This window comes from Phocoena sinus, chromosome 13 (assembly GCF_008692025.1).
Source record: "Phocoena sinus isolate mPhoSin1 chromosome 13, mPhoSin1.pri, whole genome shotgun sequence".
NCBI classification, from domain to species: domain Eukaryota; kingdom Metazoa; phylum Chordata; class Mammalia; order Artiodactyla; family Phocoenidae; genus Phocoena; species Phocoena sinus.
The window spans coordinates 80960627-80982912 of NC_045775.1; the positions used below are offsets into that span (position 1 = coordinate 80960627).

At 55.3% G+C, this 22286-nt stretch overlaps 2 protein-coding genes across 7 annotated transcripts; one reads left to right on the top strand and one right to left on the bottom strand.

The window, feature by feature from the left end:
- FAHD2A (fumarylacetoacetate hydrolase domain containing 2A) lies at positions 1-9922 on the top strand. Of its 3 annotated transcripts, none has more exons than XM_032653549.1 (8): positions 1-153; positions 2760-3007; positions 4435-4651; positions 7796-7855; positions 8053-8215; positions 9266-9374; positions 9487-9574; positions 9694-9922. In XM_032653549.1, the coding sequence occupies exons 2-8, from the start codon at positions 2766-2768 to the stop codon at positions 9754-9756; spliced, it is 942 nt and encodes a 313-aa protein (XP_032509440.1). In that variant the 5' UTR covers positions 1-153; positions 2760-2765; the 3' UTR covers positions 9757-9922. The 3 variants fall into 3 exon arrangements, with proteins under 3 accessions (XP_032509440.1, XP_032509442.1, XP_032509441.1); XM_032653550.1 differs by having other exon boundaries at positions 4-153; positions 2829-3007; XM_032653551.1 differs by lacking the exon at positions 9266-9374 and having other exon boundaries at positions 9507-9574.
- An 88-nt stretch (positions 9923-10010) lies between these two features.
- GPAT2 (glycerol-3-phosphate acyltransferase 2, mitochondrial) lies at positions 10011-20454 on the bottom strand. 4 transcript variants are annotated; one of them, XM_032652928.1, is made up of 21 exons: positions 20394-20450; positions 20147-20260; positions 19360-19433; positions 18877-18981; positions 18514-18642; positions 15999-16098; positions 15466-15599; positions 15056-15155; positions 14743-14955; positions 14283-14402; positions 14032-14114; positions 13580-13698; positions 12843-12913; positions 12511-12751; positions 12274-12422; positions 12015-12092; positions 11346-11477; positions 11144-11264; positions 10975-11040; positions 10689-10744; positions 10132-10338 (listed from the first exon to the last, which is right to left on the bottom strand). In XM_032652928.1, the coding sequence occupies exons 1-21, from the start codon at positions 20445-20447 to the stop codon at positions 10222-10224; spliced, it is 2376 nt and encodes a 791-aa protein (XP_032508819.1). In that variant the 5' UTR covers positions 20448-20450; the 3' UTR covers positions 10132-10221. The 4 variants fall into 4 exon arrangements, with proteins under 4 accessions (XP_032508815.1, XP_032508819.1, XP_032508816.1 ...); XM_032652924.1 differs by lacking the exon at positions 14743-14955 and having other exon boundaries at positions 10011-10338; positions 20394-20454; XM_032652925.1 differs by lacking the exon at positions 10132-10338 and having other exon boundaries at positions 10612-11040; positions 11356-11477; positions 12511-12769; positions 20394-20447.
- Between the last annotated feature and the right edge of the window lie 1832 nt (positions 20455-22286).

The window sequence follows — 22286 nt, forward strand, 5'->3', positions numbered from 1 at the left end:
GACGCCTTATTTAGAGAAGCCGCGCGGCGCCCAGTGCCGCAGCGTTAGAAGTCCCGGCAGGTTGCGTTGTCTGGGACGTAGTACCTGTGCTCAGGCGCCCGGTGACCTTGGCTTCTGGCCCGCGAGTCCTATCCCGACAGCACAGGGCGCCAGGTAGGTTAGGTTTAGGCCAGACGGCGGGGTGCACCGGGCCTCAGCCTTCCTCCGGGCCTCCGGCTGAGGGCAGGACTGGACTCTGGTGCCCGGCCGCTCCGACCACACGGACTGGGCTTGCGGGCCCTCGTGGGCGTCCACTGAGTGCAGGGGATGGAGCTGGTCATACAGGGGAAGTGGGGGACTGGCACAGGGGCCCAGGCGAGTGGATGGTGGGACGCGGTCCCAGGTGCAAACCTTTGTCTCGCCTGCGCCGTTGCCGCTCCATGTCCCTGCCTCTTTGCTTACGGACCCTTTTCCAGAGTTGGATTGAGCTCAGGCTCTGCGGCACAGTGGTTCCCGCAGGAGCAGCGGGGCCACTTTCAGGTATCTCGGCAGGTGACTTCACCTCCTTCAGCCTCAGTGCCCCTTCTGTGAAATGAGGCGCTCAGCCTGAGGGGATTGCTAGAGGGCGGAATGAGAACCTGCAAGGGCCTGTCATGTGGGAAGGGCAGTCAGTGGGGCCTGCGGTTATCTGGGAGAGCAGGTGACCAGCCTTATCCCTGAGGCAGTAGCCAGCAGGAGATCCAATTTCCCCTGGGGCATGCAGGGTATCGCTGGGCCTCCGGAAGATTTCCTGTTGGAGGTTCCTACTTCTCACCACCACCTCTGGGCTAAAGTGTCCAACTCCTCACCTGGACTTGGATTCAAGTCCCAGTTCTTTCCTGTCTTTGGGAACTTGGGCAAATCCCTTATCCTCTTCGAGCCTTAGTTTTTTCATCTGTGAAATGGGACCAACAGCCCCTACCGTCCACAGCTGTGAAGAGAATTAAATCAGCCATTGTAGGTAAAACAGAGTAACACCTGGCACGCAGTGGGATAATAATCTTAGTGTGTGGAGTATATGAGTGCATACACTTTAGCTTGAACAGCCCCTGACAGTGGCATGGTTGGTGCTTGTGTAAGACAGGAGGGTGGGAGGTTCAGAACTCCTGGTTTTCTGGTTAAACTCATTGGCCAGCACAGCGATCAGATCATTGACCTGGATCTAATGAGTGTTTAACTGAACAAGGCAGATGGAATCATCAGAGAACCAGGAGTCTGGGACGACCTCCACGTGCTTAAGCATAAAGGGCTACTTTTATTTTTTATTTTATTTATTTATTTTTGGCTGCACTGGGTCTTCGTTGCTGCACGCGGGCTTTCTCTAGTTGTGGCGAGCGGGGGCTACTCTTCATTGCGGTGCGCGGGCTTCTCGTTGCGGTGGCTTCTCGTTGCGGTGGCTTCTCGTTGCGGAGCACTGTCTCTAGGTGCATGGGCTTCAGTAGTTGTGGCACGTGGGCTCAGTAGTTGTGGCCCGCAGGCCCTAGAGCGCAGGCTCAGTAGTTGTGCGCACGGGCTTGGTTGCTCCGCGGCATGTGGGATCTTCCCGGACCAGGGCTTGAACCCGTGTCCCCTGCATTGGCAGGCGGATTCTTAACCGCTGCGCCACCAGGGAATCCCTAAAAGGCTACTTTTAAAGGCAAGGAACCATGAAGAGGAGGGACTGTTGGGGTGGAGGCCAGACTCAGAAACAAAAGAAGAGAATGGGGTTTGTCTTTGCGTGGAGCCTAGAACTCAAAATGGAACCTGAGCCTTGTTGATACTTTCTAAGTGATTTGAGGAGCGAAGGCACAGCTGCCCCTCCTGAGGCTGACAATCACCAAGCTTTCCCAAGTAGTGAAAAGTCAAGCCCCTGCTTCTGGCATTTGATCATTGAACAGAGAGTAGCTGAGAGCCTTCTGTGTGGCAGGCACAGTGCTAGGCACTATGGACTCGGCAGCAAAAGAGACAGTTGTGGCCCCAGAACCCAGAGGGGAGACAGCCCCGTGATGCCTGTCAGGCGTAGACCCCGCCCTCTGTCTGCAGCCTCTTTCCTAGGGCAGCCTGTACTCCAGCACAGGAGCCACTAAATAATTACTGCCTGGAGAGGCAGGTGGGGGCTGCTCCTAAAAGGCTGCGACAGCCTGGAAGGGGTTCTGGCTTGGTCATGTGAGCCGTGGAAAGCATTTTAAGTAGGAGGGTAACAGGATCAAATGGGCATTTAAAAAACTACCTGTGGCAGCTGTGAAGCCAGTTTCACCTGTGATCTCTTGCTCATGCTGGGCCCCACTCTTAACTAATTCCTAGCCCTGCTCATCTTAGCCCAGCCCACACTTCCTCAAGAAACAAAGACAGGGCCCTTGATCTACACAGCAGCAGTCCCAGTTGCAGAATCCTACTTAACGGCATCCGTTGTTAACATCAGTCTCCCCTGCAGGCAGGATGGCAGGGCTGAGTGTGTCTGACCTACATTGCCCGGTGCCCCAGTGGTGCCAGCTACAGTCTAAGCTTTCAGAAAGCACTGGTTGACGGAAGGCTGGAATCCCTGGGACCTAGCTCAGTGCCTGGCATGAAGTAGTTGCTTCTCTAGAAATGTTTCATTTGAAACACGTGAAATAAGTGAAAACCTGGACCACTTCCCATGTGGTGAGCCAAGAATGGCTCATGGGGCAAAAGGACCTGGGCTGCAGCTTGAGGAGCTTTGGGCACCCCAGTGATGGTTTGGGACTGTCTCCATCCCCTAGGACCCACGTTTTTCTCCATAGGCTCCGATGCTGGTCTCTGGTAGAAGGCGGCTCGCGGCTCTGCTGCAGGCTCAGCCTTGGCCCTTTCAGCCCTCCAGAGACATGAGACTGGTGCAGTTCCAGGCACCCCACCTGATGGGACCTCATCTGGGCCTGGAGCCAGGGAATGGTGGAGGTGTCATCAACCTCAGCGCCTTTGACCCCACACTGCCCAAGACGATGATAGAGTTCCTGGGGCAGGGAGAGGCCGCGCTCTCAGTGGCAAAGAGGTAAGTCAGCAGGCGGCAGTGCCCTGCCGCAGCTGCCCCATTCCCCCTCCCTCCTCCCACCCGCCTCCTTTTGCACCCCAGCCTTCGTTTCTCACCTGTTCTCTTAGTGAAGAGCCTTAGAAATCTTTTATGACAACATCCTCAGTTTACAGAGGGGGAAGCCGAGGCCCAAGGAGGATGATTGACCATCCGAAGGCCACACACTTGGTGGTGGAGCCAGAATTCTACTTTGTCACACTGCCTTCCCTGGGAGATTAAGTCCCTGCTTGCCTGAGGGGCTGGAACCTGGGATCCTAAGAGGCATCTTGGAAAGCTCATTAGGAGAGAGGACTGCAAAGAGGTTCTTAAAGATGGTTCTCGGGTTTGGGCTAGATTAGGTAGAGGCCTCCCTGAAGCCAGGAGTCCTGTGGAATCTGGTCTAAAGGTGTTGATGAACAGTAAATTAAAAACCGCTTTGAGGCGACTTCCCTGGCGGTCCAGTGGTTAAGACTCCACGCTTCCACTGCAGGGGGCGAGGGTTTGATCCCTGGTCGGGAAACTAAGAGCCCGCATGCCGCATGGTGTGGCAAAAAAACCCTCAAAACAAAAAACCACTTTGAGGTATCATTTTCACCTGTTTAACTGACAAAAAATACAGATGTTTGACAGCATACAGCGTTGGTAACAGTATTTTTCCCCTACTTTCATATTCTCGCAAGATGAGAAACTACTTCTGTGTCCCTCACTAGAGAATTGGGTGTATCTCTACTGTGCAGTAATAGGCAGCCATACGAAAACAAGGAAGCTGTATACTGTTATGGTGAGATCTCTAAAATATATATATTTTTAAAAGGTATATATAATTGTGCTATCATTTGCATAAAAAAAGATGGGAGGGCTTCCCTGGTGGCGCAGTGGTTGAGAGTCCGCCTGCCGATGCAGGGGACACGGGTTCATGCCCCGGTCCGGGAAGATCCCACATGCCGTGGAGCAGCTGGGCCCGTGAGCCGTGGCCGCTGAACCTGCGCGTCTGGAGCCTGTGCTCCGCAATGGGAGAGGCCACAACAGTGAGAGGCCCGCGTACCGCAAGAAAAAAAAAAAAAAAGATGGGAGAAGAGTATACATAGAGTGGCTGTGAAGAGCTACATAGGACACAGTGGTTGTCTCCAGGGCTGGAGCAGCATGACGAGGAGAAGGTGTAGAAGAGAGACCTTTCCATTATTCCCATTTGCACCTTTTGAATTCTCTTACATGGACATGTATTACCTAATGGGGGAGAGGAAATCAACACTGGATGAATATAAACAGTGTTCTGATATCAAAGGACAGTAACTGGGCTTGATTTTCCTGCTGACTCTGATGGTTGATCTAGAAAATACATTTTAAAAACTTGTAGCTGCTGCAGGATCTCCCCAGAGTGCCCTTCTCTCTTGCTCTGGTCTCTGCAGAGCCCTGGCTGCCCAGTTGCCAGTCCTGCCACGGTCAGACGTGACATTCCTGGCCCCAGTTACACGGCCAGACAAGGTGGTGTGCGTGGGCATGAACTATGTGGACCACTGCAAAGAGCAGAACGTGCCCGTGCCCAAGGAGCCCATCATCTTCAGCAAGTTTTCCAGCTCCATCGTGGGGCCCTACGACGAGGTCGTCCTCCCTCCTGAGAGTCAGGTTGGTGCCTCCCCACTGTGCCCCCGAGTCACTGGGACCCATCACACAGGTGCTCAGCCTCCAGCCTAAAGGAACCATCTGTTGCTCATTAGTGCATTAAACAGAAACTCCAGGGGATTATACAGTAATAAGACTGCTCTCGGGGGTGGGGGGGGAGAAGTTAATTTATATCTTTTCCTGATTACAAAGGTAATATGCTTGCATTATAGAAAATTAGTAAAATACAGATAAACGTAAAGAAAAGTCACCCATGTTCCCACTGCCCAGGGCTTGCAACATTTATGTTTTGCTGTGTATCTTCCCAGTGTTTTTCTGTTCCTGTTTCTACTTATACTGTACATATGCCTACCATTTACTTAAGTCTCCAGCAAGAACATTCTTCATGCCATTAAATATTCTCCCCTGACATTTTTTAGGTTACTGCTTAGTTTTCTATTGTATCAATGGCCATAATTTATTCAGTAGTCCTCATATTGCTAGATAGGTTGTTTCCAGTTTTTAGCTTTTATAAGTAGTGTTGCAGTGAACCTCCTCATAGAAAGGACTTTGCACATCCATGAATGTGTGATTATTTCCTTTGAATAAACTCTTAGAATTTGAATGTCTTTGTCAGAGTGTAGGCAGGGTTTCAAAAATCAGCCAAAGTGACCTTAAGAAAAGTTGCAAAAGCAATTTACATGTCTACCAGCAGTGTATGTACCCTTACTAATACTTTCAAATTTTTAGTTTAGGAATATTTTGGAAATTACAGGAAAGTTGAAAAAAAGTACAGTGACTACCCAGACTCTTCACCTGGATTCACTGTTAACATTCTGCCGTATTTGCTTTTCCTCTCCCTCCTTCTTCCTCCCCCTGTCCCTCTTCCTCTCCTTCCCTCATGTCCCACAGGCACACACACACTTTTTTTGGAGGGGGAGTGGGAAGAACCTTTGAAAGTAAGTTATAGACATTAAGACAGTTCACTCTTAGAAACTTCAACATGCATCTCCTAAGAATAAGGACAATGTCCTACATGGCCATAATACCATTATCACAACTAAGAAAGTTAACATGAGTAATATCTGATATACAGTCCAATTGGGAATATTCCCAGTTGACCCCCCAAAGATGACTTTTAATTTGGGTCCTGTTTTGTTTTTTGGTTTTGGTCCAAGATCAGTCAAGGTCATACATTGTATTTGGTTATGTCTCTTTAGTGCCTTTTATCTACAACAGGGATCCACAGACTTTTTCTCAAAGGGCCAGTTAGTAAGTATTAGGCTCTGAGTGCCAAATAGTTTCTTTTGCAACAGTTCAGCTTTGCCATTGTGAAATATGAAAGCTGCATAGCTGATACGTGAATGAATGAACATGGCTGTGTTCCAGGAAAATTTTGTCTGCAGTAACAGACAGCAAACAAGCAAGGATTTGGTCTGTGGGCCATAGCTTGCCGACCCCTGATCTCAAGCGGTTTTTCCCCCTGCCCTTTTTTGTCTTTAATGACACTTTTTTTTTTTTTAATGACACTTTTTGAAGAAACCAGGCAAGTTGTCTCATAGCATGTCTCACACTCTGGATTTGTCTGGTTGGTTCTTCATGATTAGATTCAGGTTAAACATTTTTGTCAAGTTCTACATAGGTCTCTTAACCTGTTCAGGCTGCTATTACAAAATACAGAATGGATGGATGGATGGCTTATAAACAAGGCATTTAATTCTCACAGTTCTGGAGTCGAGGAAGTCCAAGAGCAAGGTGCCAACAGATTTGGTGCCTGGTGAGGGCCCACTTCCTGGTCCATAGACGACTGTCTCTTCACTATGTCCTCACATGGTAGAAGGGAGCTCTCTGGGATCTCTTTTTGTAAGGGCACTAATCCTCTTCATGGAGGCTCTACCCTCATGACCTAATCACCTCTCAAAGGTCTCACCTCCTAATACCATCACCTTGGGGGTTAGGTTTCAGTATATGAATTGGGGGGTGGGGGGGGTGGGACACAAACATTCAGTCTGTAGCAACAGGTGTGTACTTGTATTGCATCCCACTGGGAGACTCTTGTTGGGCCCTAAAGTTTGATCCCTTAGTTTACTTGATGCTCACGTGACCTCTCCATTGTAAAGGTACATTTCACTGTGGTAATTAGTAAACAATCTGCAGGGTAGACATTGAAACCATGTGACTATCTTATTGCCTCACAATTTTTCATCCAGGGATCATCTGGTCATCCTTACCCGAATCCATTATTGCGGTAAGCGTTAGAAAAAGGTGATTTTTTCTGTCTGTGCACTTTTATTAGCTGGTACCCTGAAGAAACACTGCTTCCCTCCTTTTTTTTTTTTAACCCATGTCCCTTTAGTATCACTGTAAATTCCTGATTTTTAGTTTTATTCAATATGTCATAGTCCATCATTTACATTCTTTTTGATACTCAAAGGGTCTTAATTTGGCCAGTGAGGGCCTTCAAGGTGGCCCCCATCTATATCACTTTCTGAGTACTTCCTTGCTGTGGCCAAGCTATTGCAGGCTCATCTTGTACTCTGTCTCAGACTTGGAATTAGCCATTTCCCCAAGGAACCCAGTTCTTTTTTGTGTTTCTGGTTGTCACTGTTAGGAAGAGCAGTCAGTTTGAAAGGCTAGATTGTTATCTATTTTATAGGGCACTTTGTGGTTTATGGAAAGGGCTGAGCATGTTCTCCTTTTTGTGGCCATGTGTGTGTATTTCTTTTTGTGAATTGCTTATTCAAGCCTTTGGCCCACATTTATTTTGGCATGTTGATCTTTTTCTTGTTATTATTTGAGTTAGTGCATTAAAGCACTTAGAGTAGTGCCTGGCACACAGTAGGGTTAGCTGTTGTTACTTGGTATGCATCCTTTTCTGGAAGTATCAAGAGTGACTCTTAAACTCCCTCCCCGGACAAAGCTGCTCTTCTGCAGTCGCTCGGAGAGCTCTGCCTGCCTCTAGGGGTGCTGCCTGCCACTGCCCAGTTGATGGGTCTGCACTTGATACCTCCCCTACTGTTTACTCCACTCTGGCTCGAGGTCTTACAAATGGGGACCGGCAGCCAACCCCACTGTTAAGAGGCCCTGGCCCCGAGGCAGTGTGTAGCCCCTCGGCAGAGGAGCGGTGCCCAGAGCCCGGCAGCTCACTGCTCCTTTCCCGCTCTACAGGAGGTGGACTGGGAGGTGGAGATGGCTGTGGTCATTGGAAAGAAAGGCAAGCACATCAAGGTGAGGTGGAAAGGGCAGTGCCATCTGTCCCTGGCACTGGGAGGCGGTTGGCATCTACCTGCTCCTGACCCTGCCTTGCCTCTCATCCACCACCTCTGGCCACTAACGTGGGACCAAGGCTTTGGGATCCTTTGTTACAGGGGTTGGTGTCATCATGATTTAACCTCCAATCTGGCCAAACCCCCTGCCCCCCATAGGCCACAGATGCCATGGCCCATGTGGCTGGCTTCACTGTGGCACATGACGTGAGTGCTCGCGACTGGCAAATGAGACGCAATGGAAAGCAGTGGCTGCTGGGAAAAACCTTTGACACCTTCTGCCCCCTGGGCCCTGCCTTGGTGACCAAGGACAGTGTAGCAGGTAGGTCTCTGACAGCCCACTGGGTGACTCCTGTTGCTCTTAGATACATCAGTGAAGAGAAAGCAGCTTTCCGGGAAATGGGAGTGAGGGGTATGGCTCCACGTGGGCCCCCTATCCCCAGCTGCCCTTTCGTTGATTGCTTATATTAAGAGCAAATCTCTCAACGTGGGCCATGAGTTCTCCACTGGCATCCCCCTGTCCCCTCACCCCACAGAGAGCTGTAATTGCAGACGTGGTGAATCTGCATTCATGAAGTGAATAACGAAGCAGTGCTCTCAGGATGGGTGGGTCAGGCTTCCTCTAGCTGCCACCATCTGGGAGAGTCTTTAAGTTGGAAAGCAGCAGAGCTGCCCTTTGAGCATCACAGAGAATGGCTGTTCCAGAGCCCCCTGCACCTTCACTGTGCCCTTGCTGCTTGTACCTGCTGCTGCCTGCCTACACAGTGGCTGAGTGAGGTCCTGTGAGAGCCAGGAAGAGAGACAGTGCTTAAGAGGACAGCGCACAGCCATCTGGGTAGGGCCACGTCCATGCAGTTCAGCCTTACGCCACCCCGTGCAGTCAGTCATCAGAGAAGTTAAATGGTGATCCCTTGGCGGGGGGCAGGGGGGGGCGATTTGTGAATGTGTAAAACACTGAAAAGTTAAAAGTACTGTCTACTCGGGACAGTATTACAGGTAAGCCTTCAGGTGCAGGAGTCTTCACTACTCCTGCTTGTGCCAAGTCAGCCTCTGCTGTGGGTAGACATCTGTTTTTTAAGGCAGAAACAGCCATTTTTCTCTCCTCCTTGAGTCTGGAACATCCCCTCCTTAACCCACCCAGGGGACCACTGGCAGGCACTCTGCTCTGTGGTGGATACAGGGAGGCCTGAGGAGGCCAGTGTCCACACACAGTTCCAGGGTAGGGAGTGCCAGGACCAAGCACAGGGAATCCAGCACACAACCCTCTCACCTGGCGAGTCACAAGGTCTCCTTGTGCTTTCATCTTCTAGCTGATTGGGAGGGGTTTGAGGGAAAGAAGGGAGAACCCCCAAGTGTTGTTTTTGCATTTCAGATCCACACAACTTAAAGATCTGCTGCCGAGTGAATGGGGAGGTGGTCCAGAGTAGCAACACCAACCAGATGGTGTTTAAGACAGAAGAGCTAATAGCCTGGGTCTCCCAGTAAGTGGGATGGAGCCCTGCCCCCCAACACCCACCTGGAGGCTAAACCGAGCGCTCCATGGCAGGCTACAGCCACCTCGGCCCCTGGTCTCACCTGGCCCTTTTGCCCTAGGTTCGTCACTCTTTTCCCAGGGGACGTCATCCTGACCGGGACCCCCCCAGGTGTTGGTGTATTCAGAAAACCTCCTGTCTTTCTCAAGGTAGGTTGGCTAAATGAGGAAAGGAAGAAGGCCTGGCAGGGTGGGCTCAGACTTGAGAAATCCAGGCCTGTGTATGTGCCACACCAAAGGACTGACCGCCTCACGGCCCACTGTTGCAGAAGGGCGATGAAGTCCAGTGTGAGATCGAGGAACTAGGTGTCATCGTCAACAAGGTGGTGTGACGGCCTCTACCGCGGGCCGTGATCTTACGACGAGGTGGGGGCATCCGTTCCTACTGAGCCCAGCACAGGAAGAGGCCCAGTGCCAGCCCCCCTGAGTAGCTCCTCTTCCAGGTAGATGGGGAGGAGATGGTGCTCTCCTCAATAAACTTCTTTTTGGCTTCCTTTAGGATTTGTTTCAAGGAGTGAGATAGGGCATTCTCACACAGTGGGGAAGGAAAGAGCAAATACCCACAGTCACACCAAAAAGAAAGACACTGCTGAGCTTGGGAGAAGAGGACTCATCCAGTCCTCTCGTTTATCACACCAGAGGATGCAGAAAGCAAGAGAGGGCGAGGGGCAGTCAGACCTCAAAGATGTTATAGTCCAGCTGAGGGTTTGCAGCTCCTCCCAGGCCAGCCTTCTGGCTCCAGGGCACAGCTGTGCTCTGGGGCTGGGAGGTTTTAACGCTGGCCCCTTCTCCTAGTTCTAGGCACAGATGAACTGCCGGATGAACCGTTCCAACTTTTCCTGATTGTCCCGGCTGGCAAAGGTGGGGGACAGGTGGAGCATGGGGCCTGCAGGGCTGGGCATCTGCTGCAGCACCTGGGCCACAGAGAAGGGCTCTGAGCGCTCGCCACGGGCACTGTGCCCCTCCCCTGGAAAACTGCAGTGAGACCTGTGGCCCTGTGAGCCTCGGTGTTTGAGGGCAAACGCTGCCTCTCAAAACACCCCCAGGGCCCCACCCGGGAGCAGAATGACCCAGGGGTCTGGGAGACTGAGAGGGAGGGGAAAACTGTCCTACCTTCTCCAACAACTACTGTCACCACACCTACTCGTGGGAGACGCTGCGGAAATCCCAGGGTGGGTACAGCTGGGGCTCCCCTGAGCAGCTCTTTCAGGGTATGGGAGTGGGAGGCAGGGGGACAGAAGGGCGGAGAGACTGGCCCCCTCACCCCCAGGTCTCTGAAGGTCCAGACGGCACTGATGGCGAGATTTGGGTCCACACACTCTGGAGGAAAGAGAAGTGAAGGCTACGGAAGGGAGCCCTGGGGCCCAGCTCCCCTCCTCTTGTCTAAGGACAGGATAACCAAAGATAGGGCTCAAGCTGGACCCAAAGGCCTTCTCTGTACCCCTCAGCCGGCCTTCCTGGAGTTGGGCTTTCACTGCCCACTAGGGGGAGGCAGCCACCAGCAAAACTTCCTCGCCTCCCAGGGCCTGGGCTGGCTGCTCGGGACTCACCGAAGAACCCTTCCTCCTGGGCGGTGGCCTCTAAGAACCGCAACAGCTGCTCCGCGTAGCCCGACTCTGTGGGAGAGAGAGGTCTGAGGCCTGGGGCCCCACGCAGGCAGGGCCCCCACCCTGAGCGCTCAGCCTCTCCTCAGGACGGCCGCAGTCGCGCGGGCCTCACCAGTATCTGGCAGCTGGCCCCGGTGGAGGAAGGTGGCAGCCTGCGCAAAAGCCTTGAGCAGCGGGCTGAGCAGGCGGCAGAGGAAGAGGAAGAAGTCAGGGCAGCGCGACTGCTGGCTGAGCTGGAGGGGGACAGGCCAGGGTGAGGGCAGCTCCCACTGCCTCCCTACGGCCCCCTCACCTGATTGCTTTTCCCAGCGCACCCTGAAGTACCGGCCCTCCGCCTCCTCGAAGTCGTCGCTGTCACTGTCGGTAAAGTCCCCACTTGGTTTCCACAGCAGTTTCGCACTCAAACGCCGCCGCCCGGTGTCGCAGGCTGGCCGGGAGCCTGGGGTCTGAGGGCCATGGGAGCCGTTGGTCCCTGCCAGGCTGGCCAAGGTTCAGCCCCGAGGCCCCCAGGCCGGGCACAGGGCCAGCCAGGGAGGTGAAACCAGCACACGCAGACCTGGGGAGCCCAGGAGGATGCCCCAGGCCACACCAGACCATCACAGCTGCGGAGCCAACTTGTGGGGTGAGAGGAAGTGAGCACCCACCCTCAAGGGCCACAGCCCCTGTGGACAAGAAATGTGGAGGGCGGGGCTTATGCAGAAACCCTCAGGTGCATTTGTCCAGTCCTGTCACTGTAGCTACACACGGGCCCAGGGCAGATGTGCTCTGACAAGTCCCGTGGCGGAGAGTGGCGAGGCGGGGACCAGGCTTCTCTCTGCTAGGCCAGGGGCTGTACACACACACACACACACACACACACATGCATGCACGCACGCACCCCACACACACAAGCCAGAGGAGAAGCCCGGGCCGCCGTCACTCGGTGGGAGGCTGAAGGAGGCCAGACCCTGGGCAGGGACTTTGTCTCCAGCTGCCCTTCCTACCTCCTCAGCAACTAGGAGCCCACACTGGATGAGGCGGTCCAGCACCTCCTGACAGTAGCAGTAGGAAGACTGGCAGGGCTGGGGAGAAAGAGGCACCCATGTGGCCTCAGGAGAGCCAGGCAGGGGCCTGGCCAGAGACAGAGACCAGACCTACCGCCGCAGCACATCTTAGGGTCAGGGCTCGGGCAAGCATGGGCCCTCTCCCACGGCCAAGAAGGGGAGGCCCAGGACTGAGCCGGGCTGGTGGGAGAGGCCTGACCTGCAGCAGCAGCAGGTCCTGCGGCAGCAAGTGCAGCAGCAGCAGGATCTGGTGGTACAGCTGGTTCTGGCTCAGCAGCTCGATGCCCTGCAGCTCCCAGGGTCCCTCAGGCAGCACCCTGCCCACCAGCAACCCCCACACGGCACAGGCTGGGGGAGGAGGGGCCGGACGTGAGGAAGGAAGCCAGTTCCCTCACCCCTACACACATCCCACCCATCCCAGGCCCTAGGGACTCACCACCCACAGCCTCGCTCAGGAAGGCGGGCAGCACCTCGGAGCTCAGGCGTGCCAGGTGCGCGAGGCCTGGGCCGGGCCGCAGAACCACCAGCAAGTCCCCCTGCTGGACGCGCAGCAGGGCCACGTGCGGCCGCAGCAGGCTCAGCGTGTGCTGCACCAGGCACTGCAGCTGCCCTGAGAAGCCCACGTCAAAGCCACGCAGCAGCGTCTCCTCTGTCAGCCAGGAGAACTCCCCCAGGAGCTGTGACAGGCACACGCCCTGGGTGGGCAGCGAGGGGCTCAGCAGCAGGGCCACGCCTCCTCCCCCAGGCCCCCACCCCGCCGTGCCCTACCTTCTGGTGCTTGAACAGCAGCAGCGTTGCCATGATGGCCGTGCTCATCACCGCCGAGCTCGCCACGCAGGCTAGGGCCAGGGGTGCAGGGATGCCGCTCAGGGGCGGAGGCCCGACAGCCCGGGCCCTCCGTCACCAGGCAAGCCTTCCCAGTCCAGCACACACCTCCCTGGCAGCAGCCACATACACACCCCCATACGACTCCACCCCTGGGAAGGGGAGAGCAGACTCGGTCCTTGGGTGCCACCCTCCCCAGTGGAGAAGTGGCATTTACCAAATACATGTTGAGAGCCAGGCTGGGAGCTCAGGGACCGTCCCTGCTTCTTGCAGGTCTACTACCCACCAACCCACAGTCTCTGCCACAGAAGGGACACTTGAGAAGATGGTAATAACAGTGCTGTTAAGAGCCCCCTCTGTGCCAGGCACTGTGTTTCGTCCCTTACATACATTGTTCGGTTCAGCTAATGTCACCTCAAGAGAGTGAAGTGACGCACCTGAGGCCGGGCTGGGCGGCCGCCTGTGTGCCCTCGCTTAGCGGCTCCATCATGTCCTCCCTGACTGACCCCCTCCTCAGGGGCAGGGGAAGGTGTCCCACTCTTCTTCACATGTCCAAAGTGGGCCACGCAAGAGGGGGCAGGTGCAGAAACCCACCTGGAAAGGAGGGCCCTGACGACTGGCCAGCTCTGAGAACAGAGTTCAGGAGCCTCCCTCAAAGGCCAGACCGAGGTTCCCCTCACCATTCAGGACGTGACAGCTCAGCCTCCTGACCAACAGCTGGTCCTCTTCCTTGAGGGCCAGAAGGGGCCTGGTTACTGGGGTCCACTCCTGCACCTTCTCAGTGTCAGGGATGACGGTACTGGGATAGAGACACAGATCACAAGATGAAGGGACCAAACCTAAAAACAATCATGGGGGAGCCCAGAGCTTTCTCAAACGTGAGGGTGTTTCCCATCCCCGAAAGAGGTGGGAAACCCTAGTCCTTTCCAGGCCTGTGTGCCATAACCCACACTCAACTTACAAGCAAGGAGGGGTGCCTGGCATGGTTTGAGATGACCCAAGTTATTTGGTGGGGGAAGGCTGGAGCTGGTGATGTGTTTGTGGTTCTGGGAGAAGAGGGTGCCAGCTCACGAACTAGGGCCTAAGAGCGGCCTGCCTTGCCCCTGAGACCCTCATCTTCCTCTGCCCTTACCACTGGCCCAGCACGATGGGCTGCAGCAGCTGCTCCAGGGTCTGCCTGCTGCCCCAGCAGCTTCTGGCGTTGACGGTGTATTCCTGCCCAGGACAAGGCTCTTAGGTGGTCTGCCCTGGCCCACCAGGAAACCTGCATACAGCCCATCTGAAGTAGGTAACACTACCCCTGAAGTGGCCTTGAGGGCCAGGCCGCCAGAAGCCCTAGGACAGACCCCAGGTACTCCCAGCCTTGCCCAATGGGGTCCATACATGCAGGGAGAAGGGCTGGGCCAGATGCACACGGACGCAGGCTCGGCGGCTGCAGCCCCAGCCTCGCAGGCTCCACAGGACAGCCAGAGCTCCGGTCCACAGCCCCAGTGGGGCCGAGGCCTGCAGGGAGAAAGGGGCTGGGGGAGCCGGCTTGCCTGGAGCATGCTTTCTGCTCAACTTCATCTTGGGCCCAAACTGCTATATGACCATGACCTCTCCAAGCACATTTTCTCCCCTGTGGAACAGGAGAAATCCCTCCCTAGCAAGGTCTTTTGAGTATGAAATGAGAGGATGACTGTTAACAGCCTTAGCAGGTGCCACAGGAGAATGACCGTGGGGCTGAAATTCCTTTGCACTCCCCGCTTAGCCAAGCCCTGAGGGGACTCAGCCACACACACAGTATTGTGCCTCCTCTCTGGAGATGGCGTCCACTTAGGTACCCAGGGCAGGGGGCTCTCACGTGGTATGTGTCACGGGGTGCATCTGGAACCAGGTCGTAGGTCATGGCCACTGGCACCAGCATAGCATCTGGGACGATGCCCACCTGGACCGCCTGCACCACCAGTCCCAGCCACGTCTGACCCAGGGCTGACAGCCGAGGCCCCTGAGCCCCAGGCGGCTCCTCCAGGAAGATGAGCAGGGGCTGCCCGCTGACCAGCAGCTGCTCCACAGCCTGGAAGTGGGTGGGGGGAGGCAGGTGTCAAAGCCAGCACAGCAACAGGCCCCCATACCCTGGCCTGGCCCCATAAACAACCACTGGGCATAGCACTCACCGCATGGACTACAGCCCTTGCAAGGACCCCCTCAGAGCTGTCCAGGGAGAGGTTGGCCTCTGGGGGCAGGAAAAGTCCCCCAAGTTTCTTCAGCAGAGCTCTGTGGGGCACAGGGCAGATGAGGGAAGGTGCTCAGGAGATGGGACCAAGCAGGAGGCTAGTGGGAGCCTTGGTCCACACAGGGCCAGCCTGGGTCCTGCCTGAACACTCTGAGGCCAGGCATGGTCCTAGAGCCCATAGCTGACCCTCCGTCTGAGCCCCACAAACTGGGGTGGCACAAAGTTGAGAGCAGAGGGGCCAGGAAGAGGGCCTCCGGGGAGCTGCTGCCAGAATACCGCCTGACATCCCCCACACCCCTGTCCCGGCCTGGGGACCTCTCCCTTGTATGTCTAAAGGCACAAGACTTTTACCTGAGGATGGGGGAACAGGTGCGGGGATCCCAAGCCACACGGAGCACGCCCAGGCCCTGGGAGAGCAGCACAAAGGGCAGTAGGATCCCATCCAGGAGTGACTTGTGGGTAGAGAGGAGGACGAGCGGCGAGCCCTGCTCCAGGGAGAGCCAAAGGGAAGTGCCAATCCGCCCCCCACCCTGAAGATGCAGGGAGCCAAAACCTAGTGCCTACAGCCCCAGGGCAGCCCCAGAGGGAGGGAGGGAGGGTTCAGCTGAGCAGTTCTTCCTCTGAGCACATCTCCCAAAAGCAGAGGAGCTCTGTCAACAGCTTTTAAGGTAATGCATTGACGTACTGGTTGTTAAGACCATGATGAAAAGCCGTTAGAGGAAGCCTCGTGGGAGCAGGACCGTGAGACACATAGAGAAGGTCGTCAAAGAGCACTGGATTTTTCCCACCAGCTGATGGGGCTGGTCCCGACTCAGGGCTTGGCCTAGCCTCTGCTCTTCTGTCCCCGCCATCCCATCCCCGTCCCAATGGAGGGGGGGCCTTACTGCCTGGGCGGCCTTGTGGACCATCTTCATCTGGCCCTTGTGCAGCTGTACGTTCAGGAAGAGGCAGTTCAGGATCCGGAGCAGTGCCCAGCTGACCAGCCTGGAGAGCAGCGCCCAGTCTGAGGCATGGCAGGGCGCGGCCCACGAGGCAGCCCACGGCAGCCCAGAGGGCCGGCCAGAACTCCTCTACAGTGGGCACTACTACTGTCCCCACTTTACAGAAGAGGAAAGTGAGGTTCAGAGAGGTCACAGAAGCTGCTGGATAAGAGAGAAAGCTAAGTGCGGGTGCTGGGACCAGCAGGGGGGCCTGACAGCAGAGCCTGCGCCGGCAAGGTGCTGCCGTCTCCCAAGATGACCTCATGGCGCAGCTGCCTCGTATCAGCCTCCGAGCATCTCCCTGCCTCCTTTTACCCCAAAGGTGACCAGAGAACCAAGACTCTCTCCAGGCATAACCCGGCCCTGTCTCTGCAAACTGCTGGGAAAAGTAAACTAAAAAGGGAGGAGTTAGTGATACAAGAAGGAAAGGAGCTAGCTGAAGGGGCAAAATCTCCGGGGAGCGGCTGTCCAGAGGCCCAATGTGAGGACCGGCTTTAAATGAGGACAGAAGCGTAGACACAGGCAGCATGGAGATGTGCGGGACACACAGCATGTCCTCATGTGATGGCTTCCGGTTCTCCAGGAAGCACGAGGTGGTGGGTCGACAGTGGGTGAGTCAGAGCAGGAGCAGTCTAGCTTGGAGCCCTGGAGAGTGCAGTGTGCCCCTCTGAGAATCACACTGATACAGGAAACAGGTCCACCCAGTGTGTTTCTCTAGTGACATCTGGCTGCTCAGGTGCAGAGAAGGCACGCAGCGGGGTTCAAACACAGCCGGGTTGTGCCCAGTGACTCCTTCACAAGAGCACTTTCCTCACAAGGAGCCCCGGAATCGAGGCTAGGCCTGGAGGGCAGGAAAGACAGGAGGGGGGACTGATGGCTGGTGTAAAGGTGCTCAGGTCAAGGGACTGGAAGTCTCGAAAAAGCCGAAGAATTGTCACATGGAGGGCTGGTCGTAGGTCACCAACAACCTCTACTTCCTGTCCTTGCTCAGTTGACCTCTTAGCACTTTCAACACGGCCGAGCCTGACATGTGCAGCCCTGTGCCCTCCTTCCCTCAATGACTCAAGCATCCCCCCGCTTGAAGCATCACCTCTGTGCTAAAGCTCTGCAAATACACGTTACTGGCCCCAATCTCTCTTCTGAGCTCCAGACTCATATATATAAGCAGCTGCCTCAGTGTCTCCACCAGCATGTCAGGTATCAGAAACTCTTTATGTCCAAAACACCTTTTGTGGGCCAAACCTGCTCCTCCCCAAGCCTGCCCCCTCTCCTCCAACCACACCACCAGGTGCTCAGCCAGAAACCCAGCTCTCCTGCAGCTTCCCCTTTCCCCCTCACTGCTCCCACTGCAACCCTCCAATCCATCAGTGAGTCCTGATAATTTCATACTGGTCTCTCCATCGTCTTCCTAAGTTCTACTGTCACGCCCATCCCCCATCATTACGTCTCACCTGGACTAACAAAACAGCCTCCCCAGATGATCTGTTCTCTACTCTTGACCTCAATTAATCTTGTTGTCATTTTCTGCTTATAACCTTTCCATTGGTTTTCACTGCACTTGGAAGTCAAATCCAAACTTCTTGTATGGCCCTGCATATCTGTCCCTTCTACCTCTCAGTTTTGTCTCCAACAACTCTCCCCGTCACTTGCTAGCTTCCGACCACGTCAGCTACTTGAGCAAACCTGGCCCTTTCCTGCAGCCACAGCTCATGCTCTTCCCTCTGGTAGAACTGTTCCCTCACATCCTCACCTCCCCAAGGCTGGCTCCTTTCCCCCTTTTGTCCCTGGCTTACAAGTCCCTTCCTCCCCTCCAGGTATTTCCAGTCCTAGCCCTTGTTCTGTCCTTCTTGCAGGCGTGTGTATCTCTCCTCACTCTAACCTGTGCATCCCTCCATTTCCCCAGAAGAGTGTCCTGCATCTAAGAGGAGCTCAGACCTGTGCAGGACAGATCAGGAGGGAGCAGGTAGTGACAGCAGGATGAATATGGGAGGGAAGAGGAGGGCCTATAAGATGGAGGAACCAGCCACCTCCTGTCTCTCTCCACAAGAACCTGACCTGGGGAAAGGTGGAAGGATAGAGGAGGTACTGGAATCTAGGTCTCAACCAGGGGTTCCTGGGGTGACCCCCAGGCCCCAACCCCCAGGACAGATACACACCACCAGGCCGCAGTGGTGAGAACGTGGGCTGGAACCTGGGGGCTGGCTCAGATCAAGGCCCCTGCCCCTTATCCAACTGGTCCCACTGAGAAGGCAGCTGTCTTCAAAAGGTCTCACAGTGTCCAGATCAGGGGCTTACTCAGAATGGTAAATATAACACCCAGCTCCCCAGGAGGGGAGTCTAGTCTTTACCCAAGCCCAGCCAATGCTCCCTCCTAAAGGGCAGAGGCCCCAGCCCAAAACACCCTTCAGTACAGAGTTACCTGAGCAGGAAGGGGCGGGGTGGGGCCTGGATGTGGCCCAAGATGCGCTGTACCTCTCTCTTCACGTGGCTGGGCACCTGGCCTTCCCCAGCCCCTCCTGGGGCCCTCCCTGGGATGACATTCTGAACCCTGTGGTGTGAGAGGCAGTGGTGTCAGGCTGGAGCAGGCCTAAGTTCACTTCCCTCAGCCCCACAGAAGCCCCAGGGCACAGCCTCCAGTCTTCACCCTCCATCTTTAAGGAAGGGCCCCAGACCAAGCTAACACTCTAGAAACCAGCCCTTTCAATCAGCCCTGCCTACAGCCTTTGTCATCCCTTCAAGGATCCCAGAAGTACCAGCCAGACCCCAGTCCCTGCCTCCTCACCCAGTGCTTTCCACGACCTTCTGTGGGGCATCCTGGCAGGGGGGTATGTGCTGCTCCAGTGACCACAAGAAATAGCAGAGCCTCCGAACCAGCCAGCCCCGAAACCTGGGCACAGCCCCCGAGCAGGGGGTAGATCTCTCAGCGGGCCCGCCCCTGACTAGGGCCCACAGAGGGCATTCCATCAGGAAGGGGTCACCCTAGCCCCACGGACTGGGAACACCTGAGCCTGGCTTATCATGGAGCAGGAAGAGGAGGCACCTGCTCACCTATGGCCTATTCCTACCCCTCCCCCCAGTGAGCAGGGTGCAGGCCCAGGGCCTGAAAGCTCACAGAAGGAACTGCAAGAAAGCTCAAGGCCTGCCTGTCCCCACCTGTGGGTTTGGAGCAGAGGAAGGAAGAAAATGATACCACAAAGCAGGGCCCCAGCAGCCCTGCACCCAAGGGCCCTGCCCACCACCCTGCCCCACCCCCAGCTCTGACTACCTGGTGTTCTCCTCCTTCACCTGGATCACATTGCAGAAGCCTAGATCCATTATGCTTCTGTGGAAGAGGGACTCCTGCCCAAGAGGGGCAGGGACAGCATGTCCTTGGGGGGGCCTTTGCAAACCCGCAAAGGAAAGCCCCTGCTCTGTCTTCTGCGGTCTTTGCCTGATGGACTATAGGGTTTACCAGGAGACAGGATTATAGCACAGCAGTTCCCAAAAGATGTTTGACCCCAGATCCTGAAGCTCACTTAGGATAGAGGGTCCCATGGTCAAAATGGAAGGGCTGCATCCTCTGTAGAATCACGCTCTTGGAGAAGAGCGTATTGAAGTCTCTGAGAAGTTCTCTCATCCATAGCAGAGAACACATAGCCCAAATCCCCACCAGAACCCTGGGTCCCATCAGCACCAGCACAGGGCACCGACACACAGAGGTCTGCAAGCGTGTGCTGAGTGCTCACTGACTCTGCGTGGGCAGTGTCCCCAAAACTGGACAGCAGGACTCATGCAGGCATAGTCAGACCCCAGGCCTCTGGCCGTGCTCTACACCTCCTCTCAGGCCCGTTTACACTTCCCCACCCAACTCTCCCAGGCCTGGGAGCCAGGAGCCAGCCCCAGACCAACAACCAGCCAACACTAGTGCGCCCATTCCGTGAAAGACAGCAGAGGCAGGTGCGGGGGAGGGCTGAGGTTGGGAGACATAAAGGAAGCTGCTGCCCAAGGCCGTGGGAGCCGTGGCTCCCAGAACCAAGCTTCACAAGGTAGGGCCTGGCTCTACCATCACTCACCCAGCTCTTGGGGGTGCAGGTCTGGCAGCAGCGACCCACAAAGGGGCGGTATTTCCCCAAGAAAGGGGTGACAGCCTCCAGCTTCATCCCAAAACCTGAGGACCACAGGCTGGTCTGGAAAAGGGCCACAGGGAGAGATGAGAGGACTCAAAGTCCTTGGCAGAGGGAGGGAGGCTCCAGGAGTGAGAGGCACAGGACGGGAGGTGGGAGAGCAGAGGGTGTCCTGGGAATGGAAAGGCTACACTACCTCCCGACCATTCTGGCTGCTTCTCTGCTGGCTTTGGAGTCTGGCTTCCAACATGGTGTCCACGGGGTCTATAATATCTGGGAACCAGCCGCCTCTGCCTCTCTCTCTCTCCAGAGGAACCTGACCTGGGGAGAGGAAGAAGGATGGAGAAGGTACCGGAATCTGGGCCACAACCAGGGGCTCCTGGAGTGAGCCCCATCCCCCCACCCCAGGACAGACAGACAACACCCAGGCCGGCAGCGGTGGGAACCAGGGCTGGAATCTGGGGGCTGGCTCAGATCAAAGCTTTCCCCCCCAACACCCGACTGGTCCCACCAAAGAGCCAACTATCCTCAAAAGGTCTCAGAGTGTTCAGATCAGGGCTTCCTCAAGCTAACATGAAGGAGATGTTTTGTCTCACCATCCACACCCACCCTGCCATCTCACGGCACAGATGGGCCTGTACTAGAGACTCAGACCCTTTCTGTGCACAAGGAAGGAACAAGGCTGGACTGGCAGGAAGGAGGCATGAGACTGCCAAAGAGGAACAGGACCATTGTCACGAGACCACCAGGTCCTGCTCAGATGGCCTTCCCCTCGGCACCAGAAGACAGCCCTTTATCCACTTAATCATTACAGCAATGGGCCTAGGGTACTAGATGGGGGACAGGTGGGGGGTCAGAACACAGAGAGATGCCACACGGACCTGTTCCCAAGGAATGGCCTTCTGGCTGGAGATGACAGACTTTTCCACAACTGGTGTCCTCTTACATAGCACTCTGAATAGAAGACCCCACTTAGTATCTCCTCAGCCTCCTCCTTCCTACCACAATATAACATCTATCTTCTATAAGACAGCACTGAACCCCTCCCAGCCCAGAAACTGGGCCCTAAAAACCCTTCTACCCGGATCTCTCACCACGTCCCTGATGGGTAGGCTGATTCAGTTATTTATGTTATCCCTAACCCCACTACAGCGCACATACCTACCTTAGGAGTGCCTTCTCCCTTCCCTACCACTTCCCCAAATTGTGCCCACGGCTCTAAGTCCGTGATGCCTCTGCATCACCTTCTAGGTTTTTCCTCTCTTCCTTGGTTCCCCCAGCCCAAGCTTGCCAGGCAAGAAGCCTCCTCCAGGGCTGAGACTTCATGTCCCCACATCATCTGAAAGTATCCTGAGGGCAAGAGCTGCAACTGACCATCTCTGTATGCCCAGCAGCTTGCCCTGCCCAGAGGAGGGACCCAGGAAATTCTAGATGACTGACTGTAACTCCCTCTCCCAGAGTTCCTCTGGGTCTCTCCTCCTCTCCCCAGTCAGCAGTTTAGAACCATGAGGCCAAAGCAGTACCAGGATCACAAATTCCCCAGTGCACGGCTCTGGTAGCCTCCTCCCAAATGCACTTCCTCCTTTGAAAATGTTCTCACAGCCCCAGTCACAGACACTTGGCACAGGGAGTCCCCAAGCCTAAGCTGCAATCTGAGGAGTCCTGCCTGCTTTGCAAGGAGGATGTCTGCTCCCCAGCCTCAGAACACCCCTACTCTCAAACCTAACCCCACTAGATCCGTGCTAACCCTAAAAGACAAGGCAAGGGGTAACTCGCAGTCGCCAACCAAGTCAACTACTCAGCTCACATAATCCAGAGGTCAGTTCTGGGATAGATCTTTCTAGCACCCAAGCCCCACCCCCCCCAAATGGGGATCTCTCTATCAGTCTGTAGCTCTTGCCTGGACGCCCCTCCCCGCAGGACATCTACAGCAGAGGCGGCAAACTGGCTGCCTGAGGGCCAAATGCAATTCACAGATGTATTTTCTTTGGCCCTGCAATATTCTAAAATGCGATAAATTAACCTCAACATTTAAAAATAAAAAATAAACCAAACCGGGTCTCCAGCGGCTGTTGTTAAAATACCCCTG